At 37.7% G+C, this 26,598-nt stretch overlaps 1 protein-coding gene across 2 annotated transcripts in view; it reads right to left on the bottom strand.

The window, feature by feature from the left end:
- Positions 1–26,598, bottom strand: part of ELP2 (elongator acetyltransferase complex subunit 2) — a 43,695-nt gene that overhangs the window by 12,430 nt on the left and 4,667 nt on the right. The window contains exons 3-17 of one of the 2 annotated variants that reach the window (XM_042909848.1): positions 26,040–26,110; positions 22,004–22,160; positions 21,662–21,739; positions 19,182–19,246; positions 18,338–18,404; positions 17,717–17,857; positions 16,536–16,631; positions 15,005–15,105; positions 14,676–14,807; positions 10,975–11,124; positions 8,748–8,936; positions 6,366–6,435; positions 5,746–5,841; positions 5,544–5,601; positions 4,701–4,773 (exon numbers count right to left, since the gene is read on the bottom strand). In XM_042909848.1, coding sequence (XP_042765782.1) covers positions 4,701–4,773; positions 5,544–5,601; positions 5,746–5,841; positions 6,366–6,435; positions 8,748–8,936; positions 10,975–11,124; positions 14,676–14,807; positions 15,005–15,105; positions 16,536–16,631; positions 17,717–17,857; positions 18,338–18,404; positions 19,182–19,246; positions 21,662–21,739; positions 22,004–22,160; positions 26,040–26,110 — 1,544 coding nt within the window. The remainder of the gene's footprint in view (positions 1–4,700; positions 4,774–5,543; positions 5,602–5,745; positions 5,842–6,365; positions 6,436–8,747; positions 8,937–10,974; positions 11,125–14,675; positions 14,808–15,004; positions 15,106–16,535; positions 16,632–17,716; positions 17,858–18,337; positions 18,405–19,181; positions 19,247–21,661; positions 21,740–22,003; positions 22,161–26,039; positions 26,111–26,598) is intronic. The other variant, XM_042909849.1, reaches the window with a different exon arrangement.

Below are 26,598 nucleotides of genomic sequence, written 5' to 3'. Positions count from 1 at the left end.
AAAAATCAATGAAATAGAAACAAGAAAAACAGCAGAGGAAAATCAACAAAACCAAAAGTAGAATTATTTGAAAATATCAAAATATCATTAGTTTCCTTATCAATTCTCAGAATGCTCCCCCACAAAAAGAAAAAAGAGGGTGTGAGAGAGAAAATACAAATTGCTAATAGCAGAATAAGACAGGTAGTATCACCAGAGATTCTTTAGATATTAAAAGTATCATAAGAGAATATTATGAGTAACTTTATGACAACAAATTTGACAACTCAGGTAAAAAGGACACATTTTCTGAAAGATACAAACTACCAAAATACACTCAAGAAAAACTAGATAACCTAAATAGTCCTATATCTACTGAAGATATTATATTTGTAGTTAAAACCTTCCCACAAAGAAAACTCCAGCATCAGTTGGCTTACTGAGGAATTCTCTCAAACATCTGAAAAAGAAATAATCAGGGTGCCTGGGTGGCTCAGTCATTAAGCATCCAAATTTGGCTTTGGTTCTCATGGTTTGTGGGTTCAAGCCCCACGTTGCACTCTGTGCTGACAGCTCAGAGCCTGGAGCCTGCTTCAGATTCTGTCTCCCTGTCTCTCTGCCCTTCCCCTGTTCACGCTCTGTCTCTCAAAAAATAAACGTTACAAATTCTACACAAACTGTTCCAGAAAACTGCAGAGGAAATATTTCTAAGAGGCTAGCATTACCTTGAAACCAAAACCAGATGAAGCCATTGTAAAGAAAGAAAACTATATACAATATCCTTCATGTACTATACATAAAAGTTTTTAAACAAAATTTTAGTAAAATAAGCCCAACACTATATAAGAAGATAATGTATCACAAACAGATGGGGTTTGGTTCCAGGAATGCAATTTTGGTTTATTATTTGAAAAACCAATCAATGTAATTCACCATGTTAATTAACTAAAGAGGGAAAACCATATGATCATGTCAACAGATGAAGAAAAAATATTCAACAAAATCTATCATCCATTCCTGATAAAAGCACTCTCTCAACTAGAAATTGTAGGCAACCTGATAAAGAAGAATCACAAAATCCATAATGGACATAGGGATAATCCATCATGGGCAAAGAAGCAATGTTTTGTTCCTTAGGTAAGGAATAAGGCCAAGGATTTCTGCTATCACCATTGGTATCCAACATTAAGACATCCTTATAGGAAAGGAAGAAATAAAACTTTTTATTCATAGGCAACATAAGCATTCATATGGAAAATGCTACAGTATCTACAATAAAGCTACAAGAACTAATAATTAAGTTTAGGAAACTCACAGAATATAAGATTGATAAACAAAAAGCAACTGTATTTCCATGTGTAAATAATGAATAGACATAAAATATACAAATTAAGGGTAAATCTGATAAAATATGTGTAAGATCAGACACTGAAAATTATAAAACAGTCCTAATAATATTAAGATGTTAACTGGGGAAAACTGGGTGAGAGGTTTTCTATTATCTTTGCAACATTTTGTTAAATCTAGAATTACTCTAAAATAAAAGGTTTACTAAAATAAAATAAAAAACTTAAAAAATAAAATAAAATGAATTAAAATAAGATAAAATCTTTATTAAAAAGAAAAGTTCATTCCTGGGGCACCTGGGTGGCTTAGTTAAGCGTCCAACTTTGGCTCAGGTCACGATCTCATGGTTTGGGAGTTCAAGTACCACATCGAGATCTGTGCTGACAGCTCAGAGCCTGAACCTGCTTCAGATTGTGTCTCCCTCTCTCTCACCCCTCCTCTGCTTGCTCTGTCTCAAAAATAAATATTAAAAAAAAAAAAAACCATTCCTAAAAAATTAAACACCTAAATAAATGAAAGACATACTGTATTTGTGTGTCCAAAAACCCCCAATATTGTTAAAATGCTCCTCAAATTGAGCTATAGATTCAATGTAATCCCCAAACAATTCCAGTAAGTGTTTTTGTAGAAATTGTCAAGCTGGTTCTAAAATTTATATAAAAAAGTGAAGAACCTAGAATAGCCAAAATAACTTTGAAGAGAATTGGAAGATAATTACTTCCTGGTTTTAAGACATATTACAAAAAGCTATACCTATTTAGAGAATGTAGTATTGGCATCAAGAATAAAAGATGAATGGAAAAAAACACAAGTCCAGAAACAGACCTACACATATATGGACAAGTGATTTTTGACAAAGGTGCAAAAGGCAGTAAGTAAAGGGATAGTCTTTTCAACAAATATGGAACAATTGGATATCCACATGCAAGAAAACCAACTTTAACCTATATTCTAGGCCAAATGCAAAAATTAATTAGGTCTAAACATAAAACTTAAAATCTATAAAACTCAGAGAACCAGATGTGCCCTAGAGTTAGACAAAGATTTCTTACTATACAAAAAGCACAACCCAATACAGAAAAAAATCGGTAAATTAAGCTTCACCAAAACATACAACGTCTGCTCTTTGAAAAACGGGAAATGAAGATAAGTCACTGGGAATAATTATCTAAATTGCATATATCTGATACTTGTATCCAGTGTATACAAAGAACATTTCCAAACTGAGCAATAAGCAAACAATCCAAGAAAGAAATGGGCAAAATATCTGAACAGGTACTTCATCAATAAAAGATATAGAAAGAAAATTAGCACATGAAAAGATGACCAATATCATTAGTCATTAGGAAAATGCCAATGACCACCACAATGAGATGTTACACACCAAACAGAATGGTTAAAAAGACTGACCATACTAAGGGTCAGTGAGGGTGTGGAGCAACTGGAATTCGCACTGCTGGCAGGGCAGTAAAAAGGTTTAACTGTTTTGGAAAATAGTTTGGCAGTTTCTTAAAACTTTAAATATACACCTACCATATAATCTAGCAATTCTACTCGGAGGTACTTATTCAACAAAAATGAAAGCATGTACCCAAATAAAGACATTATACAAATATTCACAACTGCTTTTATAGGTAAAAGCCAAAAAGTGGAAACAACTCAAATGTCCATTAATAAGTGAAGAGATAAACAAATTGTAATACATCTGTAGAAGGGAAAACTACTTAGCACTAAAAGAGAATGAACTGCATATTCCATTTATATAAATTTTAGAAAACACAAAGTACTCTACCATGACAAAAAGCAGATTAGTGGTTTCCTACGGATGGAGCAGGAGAAGGTAAGAAGGGGCAGGAAAGAGGACCTACCAAGGGGCAGAGGAAATTTCTGGGGTTGATGGCTATGTTCATTATCTTAATTGTGGTTATGATTTCACAGGTATAAACCATATGTCAAAATTTATCAAATTAGCCAGTTTCAACACACAACTTATAATAAGCTAACAACATCTAAATAAAATTGTTTAAAATGTTAAGTTTCAAAGAAAGATGGATCTAATCATTTGCTTTACCAGTCAAAAACAAAATTGTGGCCGGCATCCTCCGTTCAAGAAACCAAGCCACCTTCAGGTTGGTGCCCAGAAGAACTAGAAGTTTCCATGGATTATTTACCCTTCTACTGGGCAGGTGAGTTTAGAGAAACCTTCAGATTTAAACTTTCCAAGCCCCACTATCAACCACACTTCTTTTCTACTGTTTATTAAAATATAAAATACTTAGAAAAAGTATACAAATAACAAAAACCAAGTACACATTTGCTACAAGCAAGCCAAGTTGAAAAGGAAATAATCAATTACACATCACTGACAGCGCTGAAAGCTAAAAACGAACTGGCTGCTCAGCAGAAGCATAGCTATTCCTGCCACCAAGCTCTGTTCTCCCCCCCAGGCCCCTGTAACAGAAGAAGTACTCTCAGTAGCACTCTCACAGACGGGACAACAGGCAAAGGAGCACAGCGGTATTTCTTATGATGCCTCTCAATACAGGCTAGCGGCAAGAAGCTGCAGCAAAAGCAGGGACAGAGGGACCTGCCAGATAGGCAACTCACATCATCACGCTTGAAACAAGTAAATATACTTTAGACAATGTAGATAAAACGGGGGGGGGGGGGGTCTCAAGACCTTTCAGACGATCCTCCATACATACTAGTTCACTGCACAGAACAGGGATAAATACGGACTAGGGAGTACGAGATTAGTCTCACAAGCAAACACTGAAAAGTACTACTCTGCAGTGCCCCATGCTAGTGAGCCGGCCACCACCTTATCCCATCCTGGCACATGCTGAGCGACCCCATGCACTTCGCTCAGTCCCAAGTCTGTTCCTAGAGAAACGGTCAAACAGAGCGCACTCTGGATTTCATCTTCTCATTCCCCTGTGTCTCCAGGACTCTAATTATTCAAATTATTTATCACATTTTTAGGTCATTTAAAAATACCTGATTAAATAAATCAGGTGTAGATCAGGTCAAACCAAGTATTTAAGAACAAAAGTGTGTGGCGGAAACAGATTTAAAATGCAACCGCAAGCTTTTTATTTTGAGTAAGCTCTACCCCCTACTTGGGGCTTGAACTCATGACCCCGAGGATCAAGACTGACACGCTTTATCGAGGACGGAGCCAGCCAGGAGCTCCTCAACTGCAAGCTTTTGAAAGGACAGAAGGAAAAAGAGGTTGAGAAAGCAAAACTCCGAAAAAGCAGGCCCCAGTAGCCTTTCACGTAGGGTTCTGCTGCCTCCATCGCCACAACCTGCAGGTGCCTGAGGACTCATGTGATTCATGTGACCAAGTGGAATAAAAAAGTATAATCCCCTACCTTACATGCTGAGGCAAGCAGAGTCTTTGAATTGCTACAAGCAACACAAAATATTTCATAACCGTGTCCATATCTAAAATTTAAGAGAAAATTTAAGAGAAAATTTAAAATTTTTAAATTAAAATTTTTAATTTTAATTAAAAAATTAAATTTTAAAATTAAAATTTTTAATTTTAATTAAAAAATTAAATTTTAAAATTAAAAAGAGAAAATTTAAGAGAAAATCTAAAATTTAAGAGAAAATTTAAGAGAAAATACATGACCCCTGTATTAGTAAAAGTACCTACTCTCATGCTGCAAAGTTTTAAAACGTGAGAAGAACAACATCAATCTATCTAGCTAACAGGCAATTCTTTCAGGGGACATTTCTGTCTAGGCAAACATTTGGGGAAAAAACAGAGATACTGGGGAAAATGCCAGCTTCCTACAAGTGATACAAGTTACTCAAACAATTAGATTAAAATACAAGTTTTCAACCCTAGCTAGTGTATACAATACACAATATATCTGGGAAAGGTTTTGACGGAGAGCCACCAAAAGGGAAAAAACAAAAACAAAAAACAGAATAATAAATCTTAGAAGCCCTTTTAAGAAAGGAAAAGAAATACAATGTTAAAAATTAAGACCAATAAACAAATCTAGGAAATAGAATGCATAGTAATATAAAAATCTATGTGAAGTTTGATTCTTGCCTCTTGGGAAGGCCACTGAAGATTTTTAGATCGGGGGGCGGGGGGATGTAGGTATGAAGAAAGCAAAGGAAAAAAGCAAGTTGTGTGGGAAAAAAAAAAATCACAAGTTATGACAGAATCAGATCAGAGAGCTTAGCACAGTTTAACTCACAGTTTTTGAACCTCAGGCCATAAAGTATTCTGCAGAAGATGACCCTCAGTGGGAGGTTCTACGATAAATGGATAGCACTGCAATTACTTTTTCTATTTTCACGCAAATAAGTGAATTCTATGGCACTTTTTTAGGTCAATAGTGACAGGTACCATACTATGTGTACTAATGACTATCAAACCACCTTTTTACCATTTCTTACCAGTAAGTATGGAAGGCTGGAAGGCCACTGGTTGATACTCAAAACCATTACTCGTTAATAGCTCCTCTTCATCAGAAGGCTGAGAAACTAGATCTCCTAGTTTAAAAGAAACACGTCAACATCATGTATATAGTCACGGTATTTATACATCCTATATACATCCTAATATTAAGAGCATCAATTACAAAGCAGTGGAACTTCAAAGTACTGATTGTACTTCAAGACGTATCAATGCAATTCCAAATCCAAGGGTACTTCCAGTACTCCAGTATTTGCCAAATGTGTTCTTTGAAGCACTAGTCAATTCCTCAACGATTTCTTCCTCTCTCTTTGACCTAACACTTCCCAAACTTTTAGACACATTCTTCAGGCTACCCGTATTAGCATGTGTGGTGGTAGAGCTCCATGAAACACACTTTGTGAAAACTGTACCTATTTCAGGGTCTGTGTATGCACGGAATATTTATCGTGAAATATCTGGTGGAGAAAGCAAATGCATGTGTTGTGATTTAAAAAAAAAAAAAAAAGATCAGTAATGAACACAAGGAACATGTTATACAAGTGTGTAACTAGGTTTTAAAATACAATGGGTTCAAAAATGTTGGACACTAAAGTCTTACCCTGAAAGACAGCTTTATTTGATAACCCCAACGCAGGGACAGTAGCTCCTTCTGGAAGATCACCATCTTGCTGGAATAAAAAGTATGATACATGTTTTAAACACTAAAAGTTACTGTTACCTCAGGCAACCAAAAATGTCATGCCCATAAATGCAGAGGAACAATTTAAAGAACACATGTGTGGATATCTGCCCACACTTCCATTTCCTAAATCAAAGATGCAATGCTAAGCACTCTCCACAAACAGGCTGCAGTTAACCCCCCAATGGATCTACCCAATCCATAAAGTCGGGCATCCTGTCATCCATGAGCTCATCAAACCCTAACAGCTCAGTGAGTTTTGGAGTCTGACAGGGCATGCACTGGGCTCGTTTCTAATAGCAGAGTGGGTTGAAATGGCACGCCCAGGGCTCTACTTCCAAGAGTCTCCCAAGCACATCCTTAATGATGTGCATGCAGACACCGCTGTTTCCCAAAAAGGCATATAGTATTTTCATTAAACCTATTTAAATAACTCAGTATTTTTAAAAACTTTTAGAGTGCCATTTGAAGCGCCAATGATCCATTTATACTCTGCAATGCATACCAACCAAATCATCTCATAAAAAACGATATGCTAACCATCAAAACTGGCATATGTCCATATGCTAAGAACATTTCTCACAATTTAGACTTTAATACAGGAGGTGGAACTCAACATAAACATGAGCCATGGGAATTTAAACCATCGAGAACAGCCACCTGGGACATAAGCCACAGCATGCTTTATCTCAGAAACCAAGAAAAAACTGCATGGAAAAGAGCAGTAAGAAGCACTCCTACAAACCTAACCCAACATTCAGCAGGGGAACAAAACCCAAAATACAGCAAAAGGCTTTCTAGTCCATGAAACCTCTGTTAGCTTAGGACACAGAACTGATTGTCTACCTGGGACTAAGGCTCTCATGGAGCCCTAAAACCACATTTCAATCCCTAGAACTAAGAGATCCTGAAACTAACTGCCCTCCCACCCTGTGGCACTGCATTATAATCCCAATCAAGACTTCCCTTTTGATCTCATTCCCATTGTTTATTATGGTTAGAAAGAAGCAGAACAGAACCTTAACCCCTCTTCACATAATCAAGAATGCCTGTGTCATGGGGTGCTCAGTCTACACTCTATAGAACTTAGTTGGAAATTTTATTTCAAATGACACTTTCTTCTCCAGTCTTATCCAGACTGGTGCTAGTTGCCCTGTCCTCAGAGTCTCCAGGCTCAAATGTATCCTGCTCTCTCTTCACCCCAAAGTACTTTTCATCACTGTCTTTGTTTAGGGACCTACAACAGCATCCCGTAGTCTAAATTGTGCCTGCCTCCCAAGGTCCTCCAGCATTTGACTTTCTCCCATTCTCTCCATTTCTCTGGATATACTACTCTTCATTTGAATAGCCAGAGCCACCCTACTGCGTGCGTGTGTGTGTTCTCTCTCTCCTCCCTTTTCCCTATCAAGTGTACCTACCTACCCTTTTCAATCTCAGAACCAAATTTGTGACCAAACTTTAAGAACCATAGGATGGTACACTTCTATGTAACACAACTATTTTCCTAATTTCTCTTCCTTCAAAAGTAGTTACTTTATAATTTTTATAACTTATGTATGTATTAATTTTAAGAGAAACAAAGAGAGAGAGAAATAGAGAGTATGCACACATGACAGAGGGGGAGAAGGGCTGAAGGAGAGAGAGAATCCCAAGCAAGCTCCATGCTCAACATGCAGCCTGACGCAGGGCTAGATCTCACGACCTTGGGATCATGACCTGAACCACAGCAGGAGGTGGACTCCCAACCTAATGCCCAAGTGCCCCATAACTTATGTATTTTTATCAGTAGCTCAAATCTTCTGTAAAGAGTATAAACATAAAAAAAATTTACCCTTTCAAAACCCAAATAAGGTCCCATTAAACATTTTCTCATTAGTACAGTAACCTCTTCCTTCTATGAATATTTTACTTTAGCCACCAAAAAATCCTTGGTCTTATGTAATAAGTGCAAGCACTTCAGTTCTACTGTTCCCTACCTCTAACCACAGTTAGAGGCAATCTCCCTGAAAATATGACCTATCACATATTGTTTAAAGTACCAATCACAGTGATGATACGTGGTATTCCTGCCTTGATTTAACACTTTAATTCTTCACAGTGTCTTAGACAACTTTTTAAAGAAATTTCTGGTTTAAACATTTAAATTATTGCATGCCACAGTGTGCAAGTTTGTCAAGACAATAATAAATCCGATCTGACTTCCTTTCTACCCATAATCTCCATTTACAGGTTTAAGCAAATATTTTTTAAATGAAGTCAATGGATTTAGCTCCACATAACTAAATTCAGAGGAATACTCACATTACAAAGCACAAGATTCAGTGACTGGCCTGTAATGGCACAAAAATTTTCCACAAAATTCTGAGGTGCAGAAAATACTCGAAGAACTTTCTCATCTGCTCCAGACACAAACTGAAACCGACTAATCATTGCCAAACATTTCAGGTCATACCCATGTATCTGAGGCCTGGCAATTTCATGCCAAGTAACCTGCATATTAAAATAGGATAAATAAAAATGACCATTTCAAAAATCAAATTCTTTTCAACAAGCAAAATGTCAGATGCAAAATCATTTATCATGCATGGAAATAGGACAACAAAGCAGATTCATCTGTGTTGTATTTACCAATAATTCAATCCTTTTTGTTACAGATGCAAAATACTTTATCATGCATGGAAATAGGACAACAAAGCAGATTCATCTGTGTTGTATTTACCAATAATTCAATCCTTTTTGTTACTGAGTAGGATTCTCTTGTATGGAGACATATACATATATATACATGTGTGTGTGTGTGTGTGTGTGTGTATACATACACATATATATACATATATATATACATATACACACACACACACATATATATATACACACACACACACACACACACACACACACACACATATATATATAAGCTTACTGATCCATTTACATACTGATAGATATTCAGGTTGTTTCCAGCTTGTCTTTCATTGAGAAAGCAGTTGTGAACATTTATGTACAGGTCTTTGCATGGACATGGGCTGCTACTTTTCTTGGGTTAATACTACCTATAGGTAGAATGGCTGGATGATATAATAGATGCATATTTACATTTTTAAGAAACTGCCAAACTATTTTCCCAAGAGGATATGCACTTTACAATCCCACCAGCAGTGTACGAGAGTGCCAGCTGTCTGCTCCCTCATCAACACTCGGTATTGTCTTTTACTTTAATCATTCTGATAGGTGAATGTGTGATGGTATCTCACTGCAGCTTTACCTTGCGTTTCCCTAATGACTAATGGTGTTGAGACTCTTTTCCTCTCCTTATTTCCTTATATCTTTTTTGGAGAAACATCTGTTCAAATCTTTTGCCCTTTTGGTTTTTTTAAACTGGACTATTATCCTAGTACTGACTTCTGAGATATTCTTCATACATATACACTCTAGATATAAATCCTTCACCAGAGATGTGCTTGGTAAATACTTTCTCCCAGTTGTGACTGGACTTCTCATTTTCCTGGCAGTATCTTTCAAGGAGCAGAAATTTTACATTTTAGTCAAGTCTGATTTATCCATTTTTTAATTTTTAATTTTTTTTTAATTTATTTTGAGGCAGGGGGGTGGTGGTGGGCAGAGACGGAGAGAGAATCCCAAGTAGGCTCTGTGCTGTTAGTGCAGAGACCAATGTGGGGCTTGTACTCAGAAACCATGGGATCATGACCTGATAGGTGCCCCTATCTATTTTTTAAATAGATGATTAATAAACAACAGCTGAGCTATATGGGTAACAAGTCACAAAGAGCCACAGAAAACCAGTGAAAATCATTTGCCTTGTTTTTTTAATTGACTCAACTCTATTATTTTGAACCTCCCACCACTACCGAAGTAGTAATGTCAGTGGCAGTTTTCACTCGTTTCTGTGGACTAACCAACCCACAGGCAGTTCCATGAATTTTTGTCAGGAACTGAAGCTGAGTACACAGACTTCCTCTACGACATAGCACAGGTCAATGGCTTGTCAGTGGTAAAGTTCTGTTGCGACTTTTTGAGCTCAAGGCCAAGACTGAAAAGTTACTCAACAAAAACTGCCTATAAGCACTAGTATCTAATACTATATGACTTTAGAAATTAGCTTTTGCTACAGACTTGGCAGTGTTTTATGAATTAAACCCAAAATTACAAGGGATAACTGAACTTTTATGTAGAACTGAAGTAAACACATTTTGAAAACAACTAACATTTAAATTGTCTCAACTGGCAAGAGTACACATATGTTTAAGTTTCTAAGAAAATACCAAACTGCCCTCTTGCCTGGCTGTTAGCATTCTGCGCCCCTACCGGCAACACAGGAAGTCTGCAGGCGCTCTGCACCCTTCCCACCGCTCCTCACCGTCAGTACCGTCTACTTCAGCTGAGGGTATACAGTGCATGGCGGCATGGTTTTAACTTGCGCTTCCGCAGGGGCTAACAATGTTGCCCCACTTTTCATGTGCTCATGGAGGTTTTTTAATGTAGATCAGTCAAGTAGGAAGTCACTTACCTGTGATTGGTCTTTTCTCTTCCATGGAGCAAAAAGTCGAGTTGTTTGGTCAGTACCAACAGTGATGATAAACTCTCCTTCCGGATCCCACATCAGGTCTTGGACACCATCAAAGTGCCCTGAGATAACAATCTCTGGAGTCCACTCTCTCTGCAATGAAAGTACTGTGACACATCCAAATAATCAAAGATCAGCACTACTCAGAATGCCCTCAGGGCTAATGATGAAAAAGACTGATGCCCCCAGGCATGTGAAAAGCTTTAAAAAAAAAAAAAAAAAAAAAAAAAAAAAAAAGATGGGATCTTAAAATAGTAGGATCCTAAAATAAAAGGACGGGTTTTCCAATCAAGCATATGAGAACTTGAACATTCAAATCTGTGCTATATTCCTTTAAAGCAGTAACCCACGGAAATTTCCCTCCATTCATCATTTACTGAATGCTTCCTAGAAGTCAGACACTACTTAACTTTTCTCTGTCTCAAAGAACTCTTCCGTAGGAAAGTTACCAAGCTTGTATGGCTGTTATGAGAATAAAATGAATTTATATTTGTAAAGCACTCATAACAATGCTGGCACATACTAGGTATTATGCGAGTATTTTTCTATTAAACTACATAATAAAGAGTATTACGTAAAACTGGTAGATTCTGACGGCTTTATTAAACAAAAGGAGCTGCAGGTATAGAGAACACAGTCCAAATCAAACCTAGCTGGCCACCTCCAGAGGGAACCTGTACCAGCAACCATGTGAACAGTGACAATGAAATACACAAAATGTCGTTGGTCCACACAGAATCACAAGTAGTGGTAAAATGTGATCTTTAGAGGAAAAATTAAATTTGTATCAATAAAACGTCATTCAAAGACAAGTATGCTGAATACAGTGATTAAGCTAAGCTATATTATTTTCTGGTCAAAAAAATAAAAAGGTTGTGACTAAGAAATGCTATTAATTTCTTTTGTGATGAAAAAATTGATTCTATGGTAAGCACCAATGGCAGTTTCCAAAAAGTTTTGAAAGAAAGGCAGCACTTTTGGACTATCAGTACAGTTTTCCACTAAACAGTCCTAAAGGACAGTGTTTCTTCTTAAAATCAGCCCTGATTGTCACAAATGTGCCACTCTGGAGGCTGTGGATGTGTGGGGGCAGAGGGTATATAGGAACTCTGTAATTTCTGTTCAGTTTTTCTGTGAACCTAAAACTTCTTAAAAAAAATAATAAAGTCTCTTAAAAAAAAAGTCACCTTAGTAAGGGGCTAATATAAATTTGAAGTCAAATTATAAGCACAAGTAAATTTCCTTGAATTCTGTCTCGCGGTTTGAGTTTCTTTTTACTCATCTGATGCTTTTTTTTCTACGAAGCCCCTCAAAAACTAAAGCTGAATATGACTCAGAGGAGCTCCAAGAACAAATTTTATCCTAAAAAATATCCTCTTTAACAGTGCCTTAGCTCATTTCATAGTAGAAACAATCTTTTTGTTGTGTGTGTGTGTGTGTGTTTATGTGTTTATGTGTGTGTGTGTGTGTGTGTGTGTGTGTACAGTTGGCACACAATGTTAACATTAGTTTCAGGTGTACCACACAGTGATTCAACATGTCTATACATTATGCTACGCTCACTGCTGCTGTAGCTACCATCTGTCACCACACAACACTATTGCAATACCCACTGACCATATTCCCTACTCTGTATCTTTCATTCCCGTGACGTACCCATTCCACAGCTGGAAGCCTGTACCTCCCACTCCCCTTCACCTACTTGGCCAACCCCCGTCCCCTTTCCCCTTCAGCAAAACATCAGTGTGTTCTCTGTATTTACAGGTCTGATTCCATACTTGTAGAAACAGTCTTCGAAGGTCAACTCCAAATGGAAGATATAAGGGAAAGAGTAAATCACTCCATGCATTGAGAAAGCCTCACAGATGACACAACTATTACAAAGCCCACCAACTAAAGTTTATGCAAACCCATGAATTTTTACTTTTTAAAGGAAGCCATCAGATGGACATTCAGAATCTGCTGACTCACATTTCACTCAATGCTCTTATTTCTTTCATTTATTTACTTAACGTATTCACACAGTAACCTCTAGGTGCCAGACCCGTTCTACATACTATACAAATATTAACTCATTGAAGCATCATAGAAACCCCAGAGTAGGTGATATTTCTATTCACGTTTTACATTTTCTATTTACCCTCCTCAGGAGGAACCTGAGACAGAGGTTAGGCAAAGACCTCAAGGGCACACAGCCAGTAAGTGCTGGGGTCTGGGCCTGAAGCCAGGCTGTCCAGCTCCAAAGTCTGTGCTCTTAGCCACTTTTCCTGCAATTTCATTTCCCCAAACCCAAAGAAGTGGATCAGAAGCAAATTAGAAAGTTAAGAGATGGGGCATCTGGGTGGCTCAGTCGGTTAAGCATCCAACTTTGGCTCAGGTCATGACCTCACGGTTCGTGGGTTCGAGCCCCGCATCAGGCTCTGTGCTGACAGCTCAGAGCCTGGAGCCTGTTTCAGGTTCTGTGTCTCCCTCTCTCTCTGCCCCTCCCCCACTCGCGCTCTGTCTCCCTGTCTCAAAAATAAATAAACATTAAAAAAAATTTAAAAAAAAAGAAAGAGAAGGAATAATACTGAAAGGCAGCTAGATGACTAAAGGAAAATTCCCTCTTTGAGAAGAAACTAACAATTATAAAAAAGATGTAAAATAGCCCAGTATTTACAGGACAATTTAAAATTACACCCATCAACAACTTGAGAGCATTAATATATTCCTTCACAAAATAACAGGTGGTCCTATTGCCCTTTTGTCAGTCATTCATCCAGTAATTGTCTATGGAGTACTTCGCTGCCCAAGAAAAGACCAAATTATGTTATCTTGTTTAAGAAGACAGGGATGTTACATGGGGCACCTGGGTGGCTCAGTCGGTTAAACGTCCAACTTCAGCTCAGGTTATGGTCTCATGGTCTGTGAGTTCGAGCCCCATGTCAGGCTCTGTGCTGACAGCTCAGAGCCCGGAGGCTGCTTTGGATTCTGTGTCTCTCTCTCTCTCCGCCCCTCTCCCACTCACACTCTGTCTCTCAAAAATAAATAAATGTTAAAAAAAAAAAAAAATTTTTTTAAAGACGACAGAATGTTACACATTATAGGAAATATTCTCATCAAAAAATTTATAGAGCTTAAAGGCAGAGCCTAAAATTTATACAGCTTGGGCACCTGGGTGGCTCAGTTAGTTAAACCTCCGACTTCAGCTCAGGTCATGATCTCAGTTTGTGGGTTCAGATGCTACATCAGGCTCTCTGTTAGTAGCTCAGAGACTGGAGCCTGCTTCAGGTTCTGTGCCTCCCTCTCTCTCTGCCCCTTCCTTGCTAGCTCACTCTCTCTCTCAAAAATAAACAAATGCTAAAAAAAAAAAATTTATACAGCTTAAAGTTCACTCACATAGAAAACTGACCTATGTGCAAATTTCAAAACCCCAACGATACTGAACAAATGAATACTTTTCCTCTTAGGAAAGCATAAGTTTCTCACTTAGTGTAACTACAGTATAACGTCTACAAGAAGAAGTGAATAAGAAAGACGTCATTTGAATATAAACACCCCAACTATGTTTCTGGCAGAGTATAGGAAGTACCTAACACTGTTTACCTAAGTTTCATTTCACTCTATGTGAGAACAAATGCTTTATTTAAAAATGCTTTTCTTACTGGGTTAGCCGTATTCTGTTTCCAAAGGTGCAATGCTCCATGGAAAGCATGAGCAATGATCATGGAGCCATCTTCATTGAACTGGCAATCATAAAATCCCAGAGTATTTCCACCTATTTCACCTACTCGAACCTATGCAATAGAAAATAAGTGGTAATCAAGAGTCCACAATTCTCACAGTAGAAATCAGATTCCAGAGATTCTTATGTTCTCACTTACTTAACACATAGAAAGAGTGAACACTTCTGCAGCTCTAGGAACAAAGACTTGGGGGCTAAATATCATTTATTAAACCCAATTTTCTGTTCCGTAAATATTCACATTTTTACCTGTTCCAGCCAAACTCCAGACTCTTCATCTGGAGCCCAGAGAATCATGGTTTTATCCATTGAGGCGGACAACAATCTCATTGGCTGCTGCAGAAGACCATCTAAAGAAAAAAACTAATGCCTTTAGGTGATCAACAAGCATTGTTTGTAGATTACCAGAAAAACACAATACCGTTACTGTAAGAACATTCACTTGTAGCAATAGCAACATTTTAGAAACACAACAGAGGTTTACGTTAGAACAGATAAACGAGGTGTGGTACATTTAGACAATGGATTATACTTCAATAAAAATAAATAAATTAGAGCTACATGAATCAACACGAGTACAACTCTAAAACACGTTAAGCTAAAAAGCCAAGATGTAAGAGAATACATATCGCTATCAAGTTTTAACAACTGTAAAGCAATACTGTTTGTGGCTACAGAAATGTATAGTAGAAGTATAAAAACACTCGTGGGAATGATATGCAGTGAATTCAGCCTTGTAGTTGTCCTAAGGGAAGAATGGAGGGGAAAGAGTTCGGGAAAGAATACACAGGGGGTCCCCCAATACCAATAATATCTACTTTTTTTTAATTGCAGCAAAAATATGACAATATTAATAACAGTTGGACGGCAGTTACTTGAGTATTCATTAATGATAGTCTCTATTCTTGCCTCGGTGAGGGGGTCAGGGGAAGATTATGAGGCCTGTGCCTCATTCAGCTGTACAATACAGCACCAGCTTCAGCAAGCAACCATCACTCCACAAAGACAGGTTAAGGGCCAAAGAAAGAGAGAGAAAGAGTCTTGTTTGTTCATAAATGATGTGGCTCAGTATTACCAACTTCCTATTTCCAGGGGGAAAAGTTCCAGATTAGTTGGCTTAAAAGTCAGTTTCTCTTGGGGCACCTGGGTGGCTCAGTCGGTTAAACGTCCAACTTCAGCTCAGGGCTTGATCTCACGGGCTGTGAGTTCGAGCCCCGCGTCGGGCTCTGTGCTGACAGCTCAGAGCCTGGAGCCTGCTTCGGGTTCTGTGTCTCCCTCTCTCTCTGCCCCTCCCCTGCTCATGCTCTGACTCTCTCTGTCTCAAAAATAAATAAAAACATTAAAAAAAAAGTCAGTTTCTCTTAAACGCCATGAAGACTAGATGAAAGCATTTAAAGAGCAAGTGAAAAGGGACATGGTGGCTTCAGCATCACAACAGGAATCACACTTTTCCCACTTAGGAGTGTAAGTTTCAATGGGATTGAATGTCCAGGAGAACCTAACTGTAGTATTATATTGTGCCAACTTAAAAATATCTTATATATGAGATTTTTAGGTTTGTTTTGTTCTTTTTCCAAGATTTTAAGTAAACTCTATACTCAATGCGGGGCCCAAACTTACAACCCCGAGATGAAGAGTTGCACACTCTACTGACTGAGCCAGCCAGTTAGCGAGCACTTGGTCACACTAAAAACACTTGCTCCACTGCATTTGGTCAGCTTAAAATTCTACATGTGTGATTCAACTGAAATGACAAGTATGTAGTATGTTTTCTTCCTACCTTTGTAGAATGAAGGCTGCCAGTGAACTGCATTTACCCAGTTTTCATGACCAGCCAGCACAGTCTCTAGAGTAACTGCAAATGCCATTTTAATACCTGCAACAAAAAGAATGACATATTCTTCCTGAAAGCTCTTCTAAAAAGAATTTCCATTACCAACAAAGTTGTACAACTATGTACTCCCTTTCCAAAAGTCGGAACAGAAACATGATTTAGAGTCAATAATTCAACAAAAAATGAATTTCATTGACTTCACTCACTGTTCAAAATTACAAGAGAAAAAGTTCTAAAATTGCATAAATTTTTCTCTAGTCGTAAGTACATATTAAGGAGTATGTCCAATTTTAAAACTTTTCTGGGATAGCTGCTGTTATACTGCAATGAAAAAGGAAAAACAGACACGTCAACCTCCTGGCTATCCTCAGTCATTATCAGCATATAATAGCCTAAAATACCATTTTAAAAAAACTTACGAAAAATGCAGAAATAAAGGAGGTCAAATCAGTACTGTGACCTTTCAAAGTCATTAATAAAAATGTTAACAAAATTTCATATTTGGGAACAGCCAGCTACTCATGACATGCTGGTTAAGGATTTCTAGGTTTTCCCCATAAAACCACGTACCAAAATCTCAACTCTAAAGGGCTTCAAAACCAAGAAGAGTAATAACAAAGGAGAGTACTCCTAGGTGAACAACACTATAATTTAGTTGAACACTTAAAAATATTTCCTTCAAATACAACATCCCAACAGGATCTGCCATGCAGGGGTACTGCTCTGATTACCACCCAATAAGAAAATCAGATTACACATCCCACTCAAATGTAGGGCTCTGGCTCGTCTTCTCTCATCCGGTAAAGGTACGGATAACTTACTTTATTCTTTTAGATCTTCCGATGCTAAACGAAAAATTTGGCATCTTATAATTTATAATTTGAGAAAATAGTAAACATTTTCAGCAATTTCTAAAAATCTTACAAAGGTGGTTTAGAAGAAAAGTAAGTTTCATATACAAAAAATAACTTATCCTTAAAAAAATTGTTTTTAAAAATGCACAGTATCCGTTTCACGTAGGTATCTGATACTTTTGAAAAACTAACCTTCACCTAGGTGTGTTGTGTTAATAATATTATGAATGAGTCAGGAAACTGTTAACATCAAATATTTTCATTATTACTCACCTTCATTTTCTATCGTAAAAGTATTTTCCTTCAGCTTTATATTATCATCATCCTGAGTTTCTAAAGATGTTGATTTTACATACAGCCTCCATATTCGTATCAGGCAATCTTGTGAGCAGCTCGCCAGGAAAAGATCTCTACCTAATAAAACAACAAATTTTATTATTTTTTTAAACATTATATCTTAAATTTATGTGTAAGACTTTCTCCTCCACAATATGCAGATCTTTAAACTTCCTGAAAAAATTAGACTTTGCCTCCCAGCCCTTTATTCACTTGACCTATATTCTTTTTCAGTAACATTGGCAAATATACATACAATACTAACAAATGGTTATGACATGTGTTCTTATACAGTCTACAAAATTCTACAAAGAACTCTTCAAGAATGTCTACGTGTGTAATAGTCAGCTAGTGTCCGCTTTAAAACATCAACTGCTTTCATCCTCTGCCACCCCAATTGATAGTTAACAAAAGGGGTAAGTATCCTCTTTTCTAAAAGGGACAACAGAAAAATGTTACATACAAAGAAAATTTTAAATGAAAACACAACAGGCTGCTTTCCAGGAAGTTCCACACACTTGCCCCATCATATGAACTTCAGCAGGATTTCATACTGACCAAAGGTTGCCCATTCCACGCCTCTTATCCAATCCTCATGTCCACAGAGAAAAAGCACTTTCTGAAACTAGTAAGATAACAAAAATCATCAGACTTGATGTAAGAATTTAAATTTTCATGTATATCAGTGATTTCATTTGGGGTCACAGCCAGTCCTGATGCACTTTTTTTTTGTGTTTTAAATTGGCAATACTATCTGATCAGACATAAGGTAGAGCTCTCATTTGGGAATGAAAAAATCTCATAGTCATCTAACTTATCTAACGGAGCAATGCTGAGTACGTAATATCTATAAATAGATAAATACTCTAAATTTTTACAGGATAAAATGACACGTATTATTCTGTAGAAAAAAGTCGGGTGGTCGGACATTCACAACCATTTTAAACTTTACTATAGAAGGTAAAGAAAGAAGTATCTCTACTGTTGAAGTTTTAAGTGACCCAACCCCTTTTCTGGAACTTCTCTCCTCTAATGTCTCAATATCTAGGTAAGCTCAGAAAGACAAACACTACCAGCTGTATTTCACCATAGATATAATTTATTTAGAATTTACCAAAAAAAAAATTTATAAACCACCACCACAGCATCTTCCTCCTGTCCTTCCACCATCTAATGATCCGTTTCCACCTAACAACTCTGGACCAGGTGGCCAAGGCAGCACTTACTTGTGTTCAAAGAGAGTGGAAAACCATCTAAAAGAGGACTTTCAAAAAAGATTCTCATACCGGATTATTTTAGTTTAGTAGAACATCCCTAAAATTTATCATCTGGAACTAGGCTGCATTAAAATGTGTAATTAAGCAGAACGTAATTCCAGTATCTTAATAAAATCATTAATTACCTGGTCATTTTGTTGAACGAATAAGTGAATTTTGCAGTCATCATCACCACATGCTAATATGGGTACTGGGAGGATAAAAAGAGGCTTTACTGTAAATATTCCATCACATGTTATGATTATCACCTATCATGGATTCTAAGAACTTGGTAAAGAATCCAGACTTCTATTTCCCACACCCTGCACAAACAAACTGAAAGTGCTCAATAAATGTCTGTAGGAATAAAATGAATAATCTCAAATGTTCTATTAGTTACTTGGTGCCTGGGTGGCTCAGTTGGTTGAGCATCAGACTCTTGATTTCAACTCAGGTCATGATCTCACAGTTTGTGAGATCAAGCCCTGTGTTGGACTCTGCACTGACAGCACAGAGCCTGCTTGGAATTCGCTCTCCCCCTCTCTCTCTGCCCCTCCCCTGCGCTGTCTCTCAAAACAAATAAAAAAAAAAAAAAAACCAAACAGCTACTCAGCAAAGAATCACTGCTAATTAGCTGCAAGTCCTTTCCTCCATTCTGTGTCATTTACGATAGAAGCAGCAGTGAAAAGAGAAACACAAAAAGCAAGTTGGCAGCATTTCACCATGTCAACCAGAAGATTAATATGAAAAGTTGCTGGTCCAACACAGCCAGAAAATGTACGAGCTATGTAGGAGTCCAGCATCATGGCTACTGCACAAAGATTTAAGGGTTTGTTACTTCAAGGACCTTACACTTTGAGAATTCAACAGTAAAACAAAATTCATGACGCAAGTAGTGAACAAAATAAAAGCGCATATAATTACTTCATAATTGAAAGTTGCTAAGAGAATAGATCTTAAAAGTTCTCATCACAAGGAAAAAAATTCTGTACCTATGGATGGTGAGGAATGTTCACCAGACTTATTGTGGTGATTTCACAATATATATAAATATCAAATCCTTACATTGTATACTTAAAACTAATACGTGTCAATTATACCTCAATTTTTTAAAAAAAGAGCAGGTAATTAAATACATGGTTAAAATGTTATGAAAGGTAGGACTCTAAAAAAATTCACGTTACCAAAGGACAGCAGATAAAATTAGGAGTCTTTTTCTAAATTTGTTTTTCAAAGATTTTCTCATTTTAAATCAGGTAAAAACAAAAAAACAAAAAAAACCCCAGGGGCACCTGGGTGGCTTAGTCGGCATGGGGCTTGCTGCTGTCAGCACTTCGGATTCTCTGTCCCCCTCACTCATCACCCCTCCCATGCTGAATGGCAGCTCTCTCAAACAAACAAACATCAAAAAACAAAACAAAACACAAAAACAAAAACTCCAATCACTTGGCCTCACTGTGGATGGGAAGAAACTAAATTCTCTGCTATGAAGCCAGAATGTGGGAGTTCCTCCTCCCGGGGAGCCCTTGCACAAAGTTCATCACATCGTAATATGGAGTTGCAGTTGCGGTTGCTGAGGGCAAGGGAGGCTGGTGGCCTCTCTCCACCAGGTATGTCCTCCAGACAACTGAGGCGGCAGAGACAGACTGAACCACATTGGCCAACAACTCTGTGGAGGACAATCAAAGGTACGTACAGATGGGTTTCATAGCAAAAGGGAAGTTTTTCTGTTGGGAGATTCTAAGTGATCTTGGGCCAATGGTCATTATGCAGGATGTGAAGAGGCTCTCATCTTCAGAGGAATGTTCACAGGGTTCATCTTTAGTATTTTTTTTCAACTTATGCCAGATCTCAGCCTTCAAAGAGTTCATTTTCCCAAATTAGATCTATAGATGTTGATAACGTACACGATAAATAGCATCAATCCCAAGTACATATTAGGTCTCTTAAATTTTCAACAGCTATCAAAATTCTTACAACTTCTCTTAATTTTATGTTCTATACACAAATCATTTGAAGACTGAAAACAAAAGTACGCTTCTGGGTAGCTTCTGGGTAACATAGCATAAGGAACACAGTAGTGGAATCACTATGTTGTACACCTTAAACTAATGTAACATTGTGTCAACTATACTTCCATTCTTTTTTTTTTTTTTTAATTTTTTTTTTTTAACCTTTATTTATTTTTGAAAGAGAGAGAGACAGAGCATGAACAGGGAGGGGCAGAGAGAGAGAGGGAGACACAGAATCGGAAGCAGGCTCCAGGCTCTGAGCCATCAGCCCAGAGCCTGACGCGGGGCTCAAACTCACAGACCGCAAGATTGTGACCTGAGCCGAAGTCGGACGCTTAACCGACTGAGCCACCCAGGCGCCCCTATACTTCCATTCTTTTAAAAGGTCTATTTTCCATGTTTCAACTTATCTAGATACAATATTAAAACCTAACATGTCTGGTTGTAGGGAGATACAAAAATATATTGCTGTTTTTCGTGGTGTTTTGGGATTTTTAGGTAGGGTCTACACATGGGGCTCGAACTCACAACTCAGAGATCAAGAGTGACATGCTCTACTGAGCCAGCCAGGCACCTATACTGCTGTTTTAACGTATACTCAGCAGGATACTCACCATCAGTATTAGGCAAATAAGACAAGCAGAGAGCCAGAGTGAATCCATTTCCAAAGTTCAAGGTCTGAAGGCATGTTACTAAGAAATAAAAAACACCATGAACAACTAACACTGAGCTTATCCACCTAGAAAGGTTGGGCAGCATCGTCAACAGCCCTGGGTGCAACAGGGGATGAGAGAAGTCAATCCTGAGACCCAATGACCATGTGGACGTAAATGGTCAATTTTTAACAACGTTACAGAGAATAAAAGGACTTCAAAGACTGAAAGAAATTGACATGTATGTTCTTTCGTCACTTGACAATTACTATTTCATTTGTATTATAATTTCTCTAAACCTACCTTCTGAACCGTTTTTAGACCAGACTCGAACAGTAGAATCAGAAGCTGCAGACACCATCAGTGTACGGAATGCAACGCCTGACGCCCTCTTCTGGTAAAGAGCATGCACTGCATTAACAGGTCCTTCGTGGCCTTGGAGATGGACTGCTTTTAAAAGCTACATCAGAAAGAATTGACAAAAACACGGCGATAAAAAAGGAATTAACAGTTTTACCTTTACTGAATTAAAATCACAGAATTAAAAGTACTGTTAAACTACCTGACCCAGAAATACATCCTCTAGAGTTGAAGAGAAAGTAAACTTCAGAGAAGTTGGTCTGACTGCAGTAAGGACACTTAAAGTGTGCATACCCTTTGACACAGCAATCTCACATCTAAGAATCTACTCTGAGATGCTAACCACACTAGTGTAACAAATAGTAACAAACGAATGCAGAAAAAGATTCATCACACAATCTTTATCCTAGTGAAAAATTGCAATCAACCTAAAATTTTTAAGAGGAACTGATTAAATGATTGTAGATACACACTGTAGTCAACAAAAAGGATAACATGGAAAGACAACCACAACATTGATATTTTTTGAAGACTAGAGCCAGCTTTGTGGAACGTTTCTCTTTCGGATCAGTCTGATATTTCCTCATGAATAGATTCATGATATACATTTTGACAGTACTATCCATGTGCATCCCATCAGGAAGCACATGATATCACTCTGTGCCAATATTAGTGAAGTTAAGCTTGGTATCCTAGTAAAGGTAGTGTCTGCCTTGTTTTTTCACTGCGAAGGTAAAAATTTTTTTCGTAATGTTATGTAAGATTATACTTTGGAACTTGGTACTTCTCCATCAAACTTTAACCAAATATTTTTAGCATACACTCATGATACTTGCCTGAATCAAGTACAGCTGGAAAATGAAAAAAAAAAAAAAAATGGCAAACAGAACTAAGAAACTCCATTTGTTTATCATCTAAATGCTTGCCATGCAAGATTATGCCCTGTGGTATCATTTCTGTTATTTTAGGTGTATTTTTTAGAGTTCAAAATGTGTGAGATTCCATCATATCCTTTGAGAAGTATCTTCTATAATTTGCTATCTCCCAAAATATTGGGGTCCCTTAAATGTTTCAATTGTTTTCCCAATTAAGCTGAACTCTGCCATTCAAGAAAATAATTATGTATAAGGTTCTGTACACTAACTTCCTGCAGCCATTAACTTTTGGCTTCTTGGAAAACTCATTTTAAAAAACTCAAGTACAATATAATCTCTTGTATGTATAATTATACACACGAAATAGAGAACTACAACAATGTTCATTAGAATGTTAACTCTGTTGAGGTTCTGTACTTAGTTTGTTTTCCTTCTTCATGCTTTTCTGTAAAATTTCTTCACATGTGTCTATATCATTACTCCCCCCAAATTTAAATCTCTTGAAAATACTCATTTTACATTTTTAAGCAGGGGTGTATGTCAACCATCAGAGAATTTTAAAAACTCAAAAGAAACCTCTCAAGTTTGTCACCTTGTTAAAAAAACAATGCTCACTCTTCAAAGACAAACCTCTCATTCTACCAGCTTAGAATTATTTCCTTTTATCAGAAGTCAAGGTGTGTTGAACACCTGCATACATGGAAATGCATACGGAAAGGAGCCTGTAAGGCTCTAAGGTTTCCATGTGTGGCCCCTTCCTCTAAATCCTCTTATTCCCTTTAACCCCCTTTTCTGCCTTTCACCCTCCTGCCTTCCTCCCTGTCTGGCCTCACATTTTCTCCTCTGGCTCCTCCCGAAGTTTGCTGCCACCAGATACTTGCTCAGTCTGTGATCCTCTATTGACAGAAGCGTGGGGCAGCAATGAGGAAAGAGTTTTTCAAGTCTCACCTCAAGATCTCAAAATCAAGTGTTCAAATCACTCACTCCCTCTGGATTCCTCTACCAAGATCAGTCCAAACAGGAGTTAAGTTTGCTACACCTCCCTTTGCTCTCATTCACGTCTAGGTACTTCCAAAATCCCCACCTCCACACCTGCCCTCTCCTTCTGAGGACAAGTATGGATGCCAGGCCAGCAATTCAAGTGAAATGTCTACAAGTAAATTCCACATCTTTCCTCCAGTTTCCCTATCTTACTTTGTAGAAGCACCTTTCTCCCAAGACCTGGAAACAGAATCCCACTATTTTTATTACTTACTCCCCTAACACCAGCTCCCACTCCTTTAGTAACTAACTAGTCAATGTCAAAATCATTTTGCCTTCAAAAACACCCCACATCGCTTTCTTCCTATTTTTTCCTACTCTGATATGGCACATTGCTGTCAGATTAATCTTCTTCTGTTATTCATACTCTTCTGCTTAGAAATCATCAAGGACTTCCTAGTGCCTGCTAATAAAGAACAAACTCTTAAAGCTGGTATCTACATTTCCACATGATCTTCCCCTACCGTACTTCTCTAGTAGTACTGCCTACAATGAATTATCAAGAAACATGTCCAGAACTATGTCATTCAGTTACAAGGAATGCTAAGAAACTTAAAAGGGGAAAAAAAAGTTAAGACTTGAAAGAAGTTTGGGAAATGGTACTTAAAGATACTCATGTTGGTCCATGTCAGAACTTCGCAGAGCCCTCACTATACTCACGGTGCACTGGGACTCTCTAAAGGATGTATAGAATATAGTGTTTCCCAACCTTGATTGGCCATAGATTCCTTTTTTCACTTAACTTCTTGAGAGATGAATACCTCCCTGAACAAACTTTTTTAGAAAGCCCTGTCCTAAAGCTTAGGCTTGGGTTAAGACTGGATACTGCTGAACAGGTGGTCTTCTTTATCAACTGAGCTTTTTCATTCATGCCAGGAATTTCCTACCAGGAATTCTAGACCCTTAAATTCCTCCCAAGGAGGGGCACCTGGGTGGCCCAGTCGGTTGGGTGTCCGACTTTGGCTCAGGTCATGACCTCATGGCTCATGAGTTCAAGCCCCATGTTGGGCTCTGTGCCGACAGCTCAGAGCCTGGAGCCTGATTCTGATTCTGTGTCTCCCTCTCTCTGTCTCTGCCCCTCCCCTGCTCACACTTTGTCTCTTTCTCCTTCAAAAATAAACAAACACTAGGGGCACCTGGGTGGCTCAGTAGGTTAAGCACCCAACTTCACTCAGGTCATGATCTCACAGTTTGTGGACTAGAAACCCACATCAGGCTCTGTGCTGACAGCTCAGAGCCTGGAGTCTGCTTCGGATTCTATGTCTCCCTCTCTCTGACCCTCACCCACTCACGTTCTGTCTCTCTCTCTCTCTCAAAAATAAATAAACATTAAAAAAAAATTTTTTTTAAGAAATAAAATAAAAATAAACATTAAAAAAAATTTTTTTTTAATTCCTCCCAAGGAAACCACCTGATACTTTAAGACCCAATTCAAAGACCACCTCTTAAAACTCTACTAAACTCACAGCACCACAGTTGTGGTACAGCAAGCTAGAGCACATTATCTATGGAGCTACCCTTGTTCTTTAACTCTTCAAGTAGATTTTGCCTTCAAAACCATGTACATGAATCATGAATAGGATTCTGCCTCATCTACATCTACCGCATGACAGATGTTCAAATGTCTAACACGCTTTTAATCTTTGCTTACAACTAGAAACAACCTAGTGTCCATCAATAGAAATCCGTCCATACTCAGCACTGCATATTATAACATCACTCAGAATTATGTAAATCTATATCCACATGGTAACAGCTGTCCTGTGAAGAAGGCAGTACTAACTTATGCTATCAGTGAAGACAGAACAAATAGCCCCTGTGTGTGCAGTGTGAAAACTATTACAAAATGATGAGAAATTCACAGAAATGAATGACAGCATGTGAATATGAGAGCAAATATCAGAAGGAAGGGTACAGGGCACGTGAAGTATAGAAGATACAGGACCTGGATTACTGATAAGAATAAAGCAACTTCATAAAAGAATACAGTAGAAAGGACAAAAAGACCTGAAAATAAAAGCAGATAAAGGTCTTTTCTTATAACTATAAACATGTCCACCCACCTGATTATTCTTTATTTCCCAATGAATCACTTGATTATCAGATCCTCCAGAAAGTAATTCAGTAGAAGGAGCTGAAAAAAGTTAAATCTCCATAAATATTTTTATTTTTTCCCCAGCTGTCTTGCAAACTCTCAAGGCTATAGAAAAGATATAAGAAAACTCATATACCCTTATCTAGACTCACCAACTATTAACATTTTGCCACATTTGCCTAACATCTCACTTTCTCTATACACGCATACATAGATCCCTTTATTTTAACAAACCATTTAAAAATAAGTTGCAGACATCAGGACCTCTGACTTTCCAACACTTTATTATATGTAACCTAAGAATTAGAACATTTCCGTACATACCACAGGACAATTAACATATTCAAAAGTTTTAATTGTTGATTGATACAGTATCATCATGTAACACACAGTCCATATTTAAATTACCCTGAATTGTCCCAGTAACGTCTTTTATAACTTTTATAAATTCTGAACCTAAGGACCACAAATTGCATATTTAGTTGCCATATCTTTTTAATATCCTTTAACCTAGAATAGTTTCCCAG

This window comes from Panthera leo, chromosome D3, assembly GCF_018350215.1.
Source record: "Panthera leo isolate Ple1 chromosome D3, P.leo_Ple1_pat1.1, whole genome shotgun sequence".
In the NCBI taxonomy this organism is placed as follows: Eukaryota; Metazoa; Chordata; class Mammalia; order Carnivora; family Felidae; genus Panthera; species Panthera leo.
The sequence above is the reverse complement of the archived record's forward strand: the minus strand, read 5'-3'. Positions and strand labels throughout refer to the sequence as shown.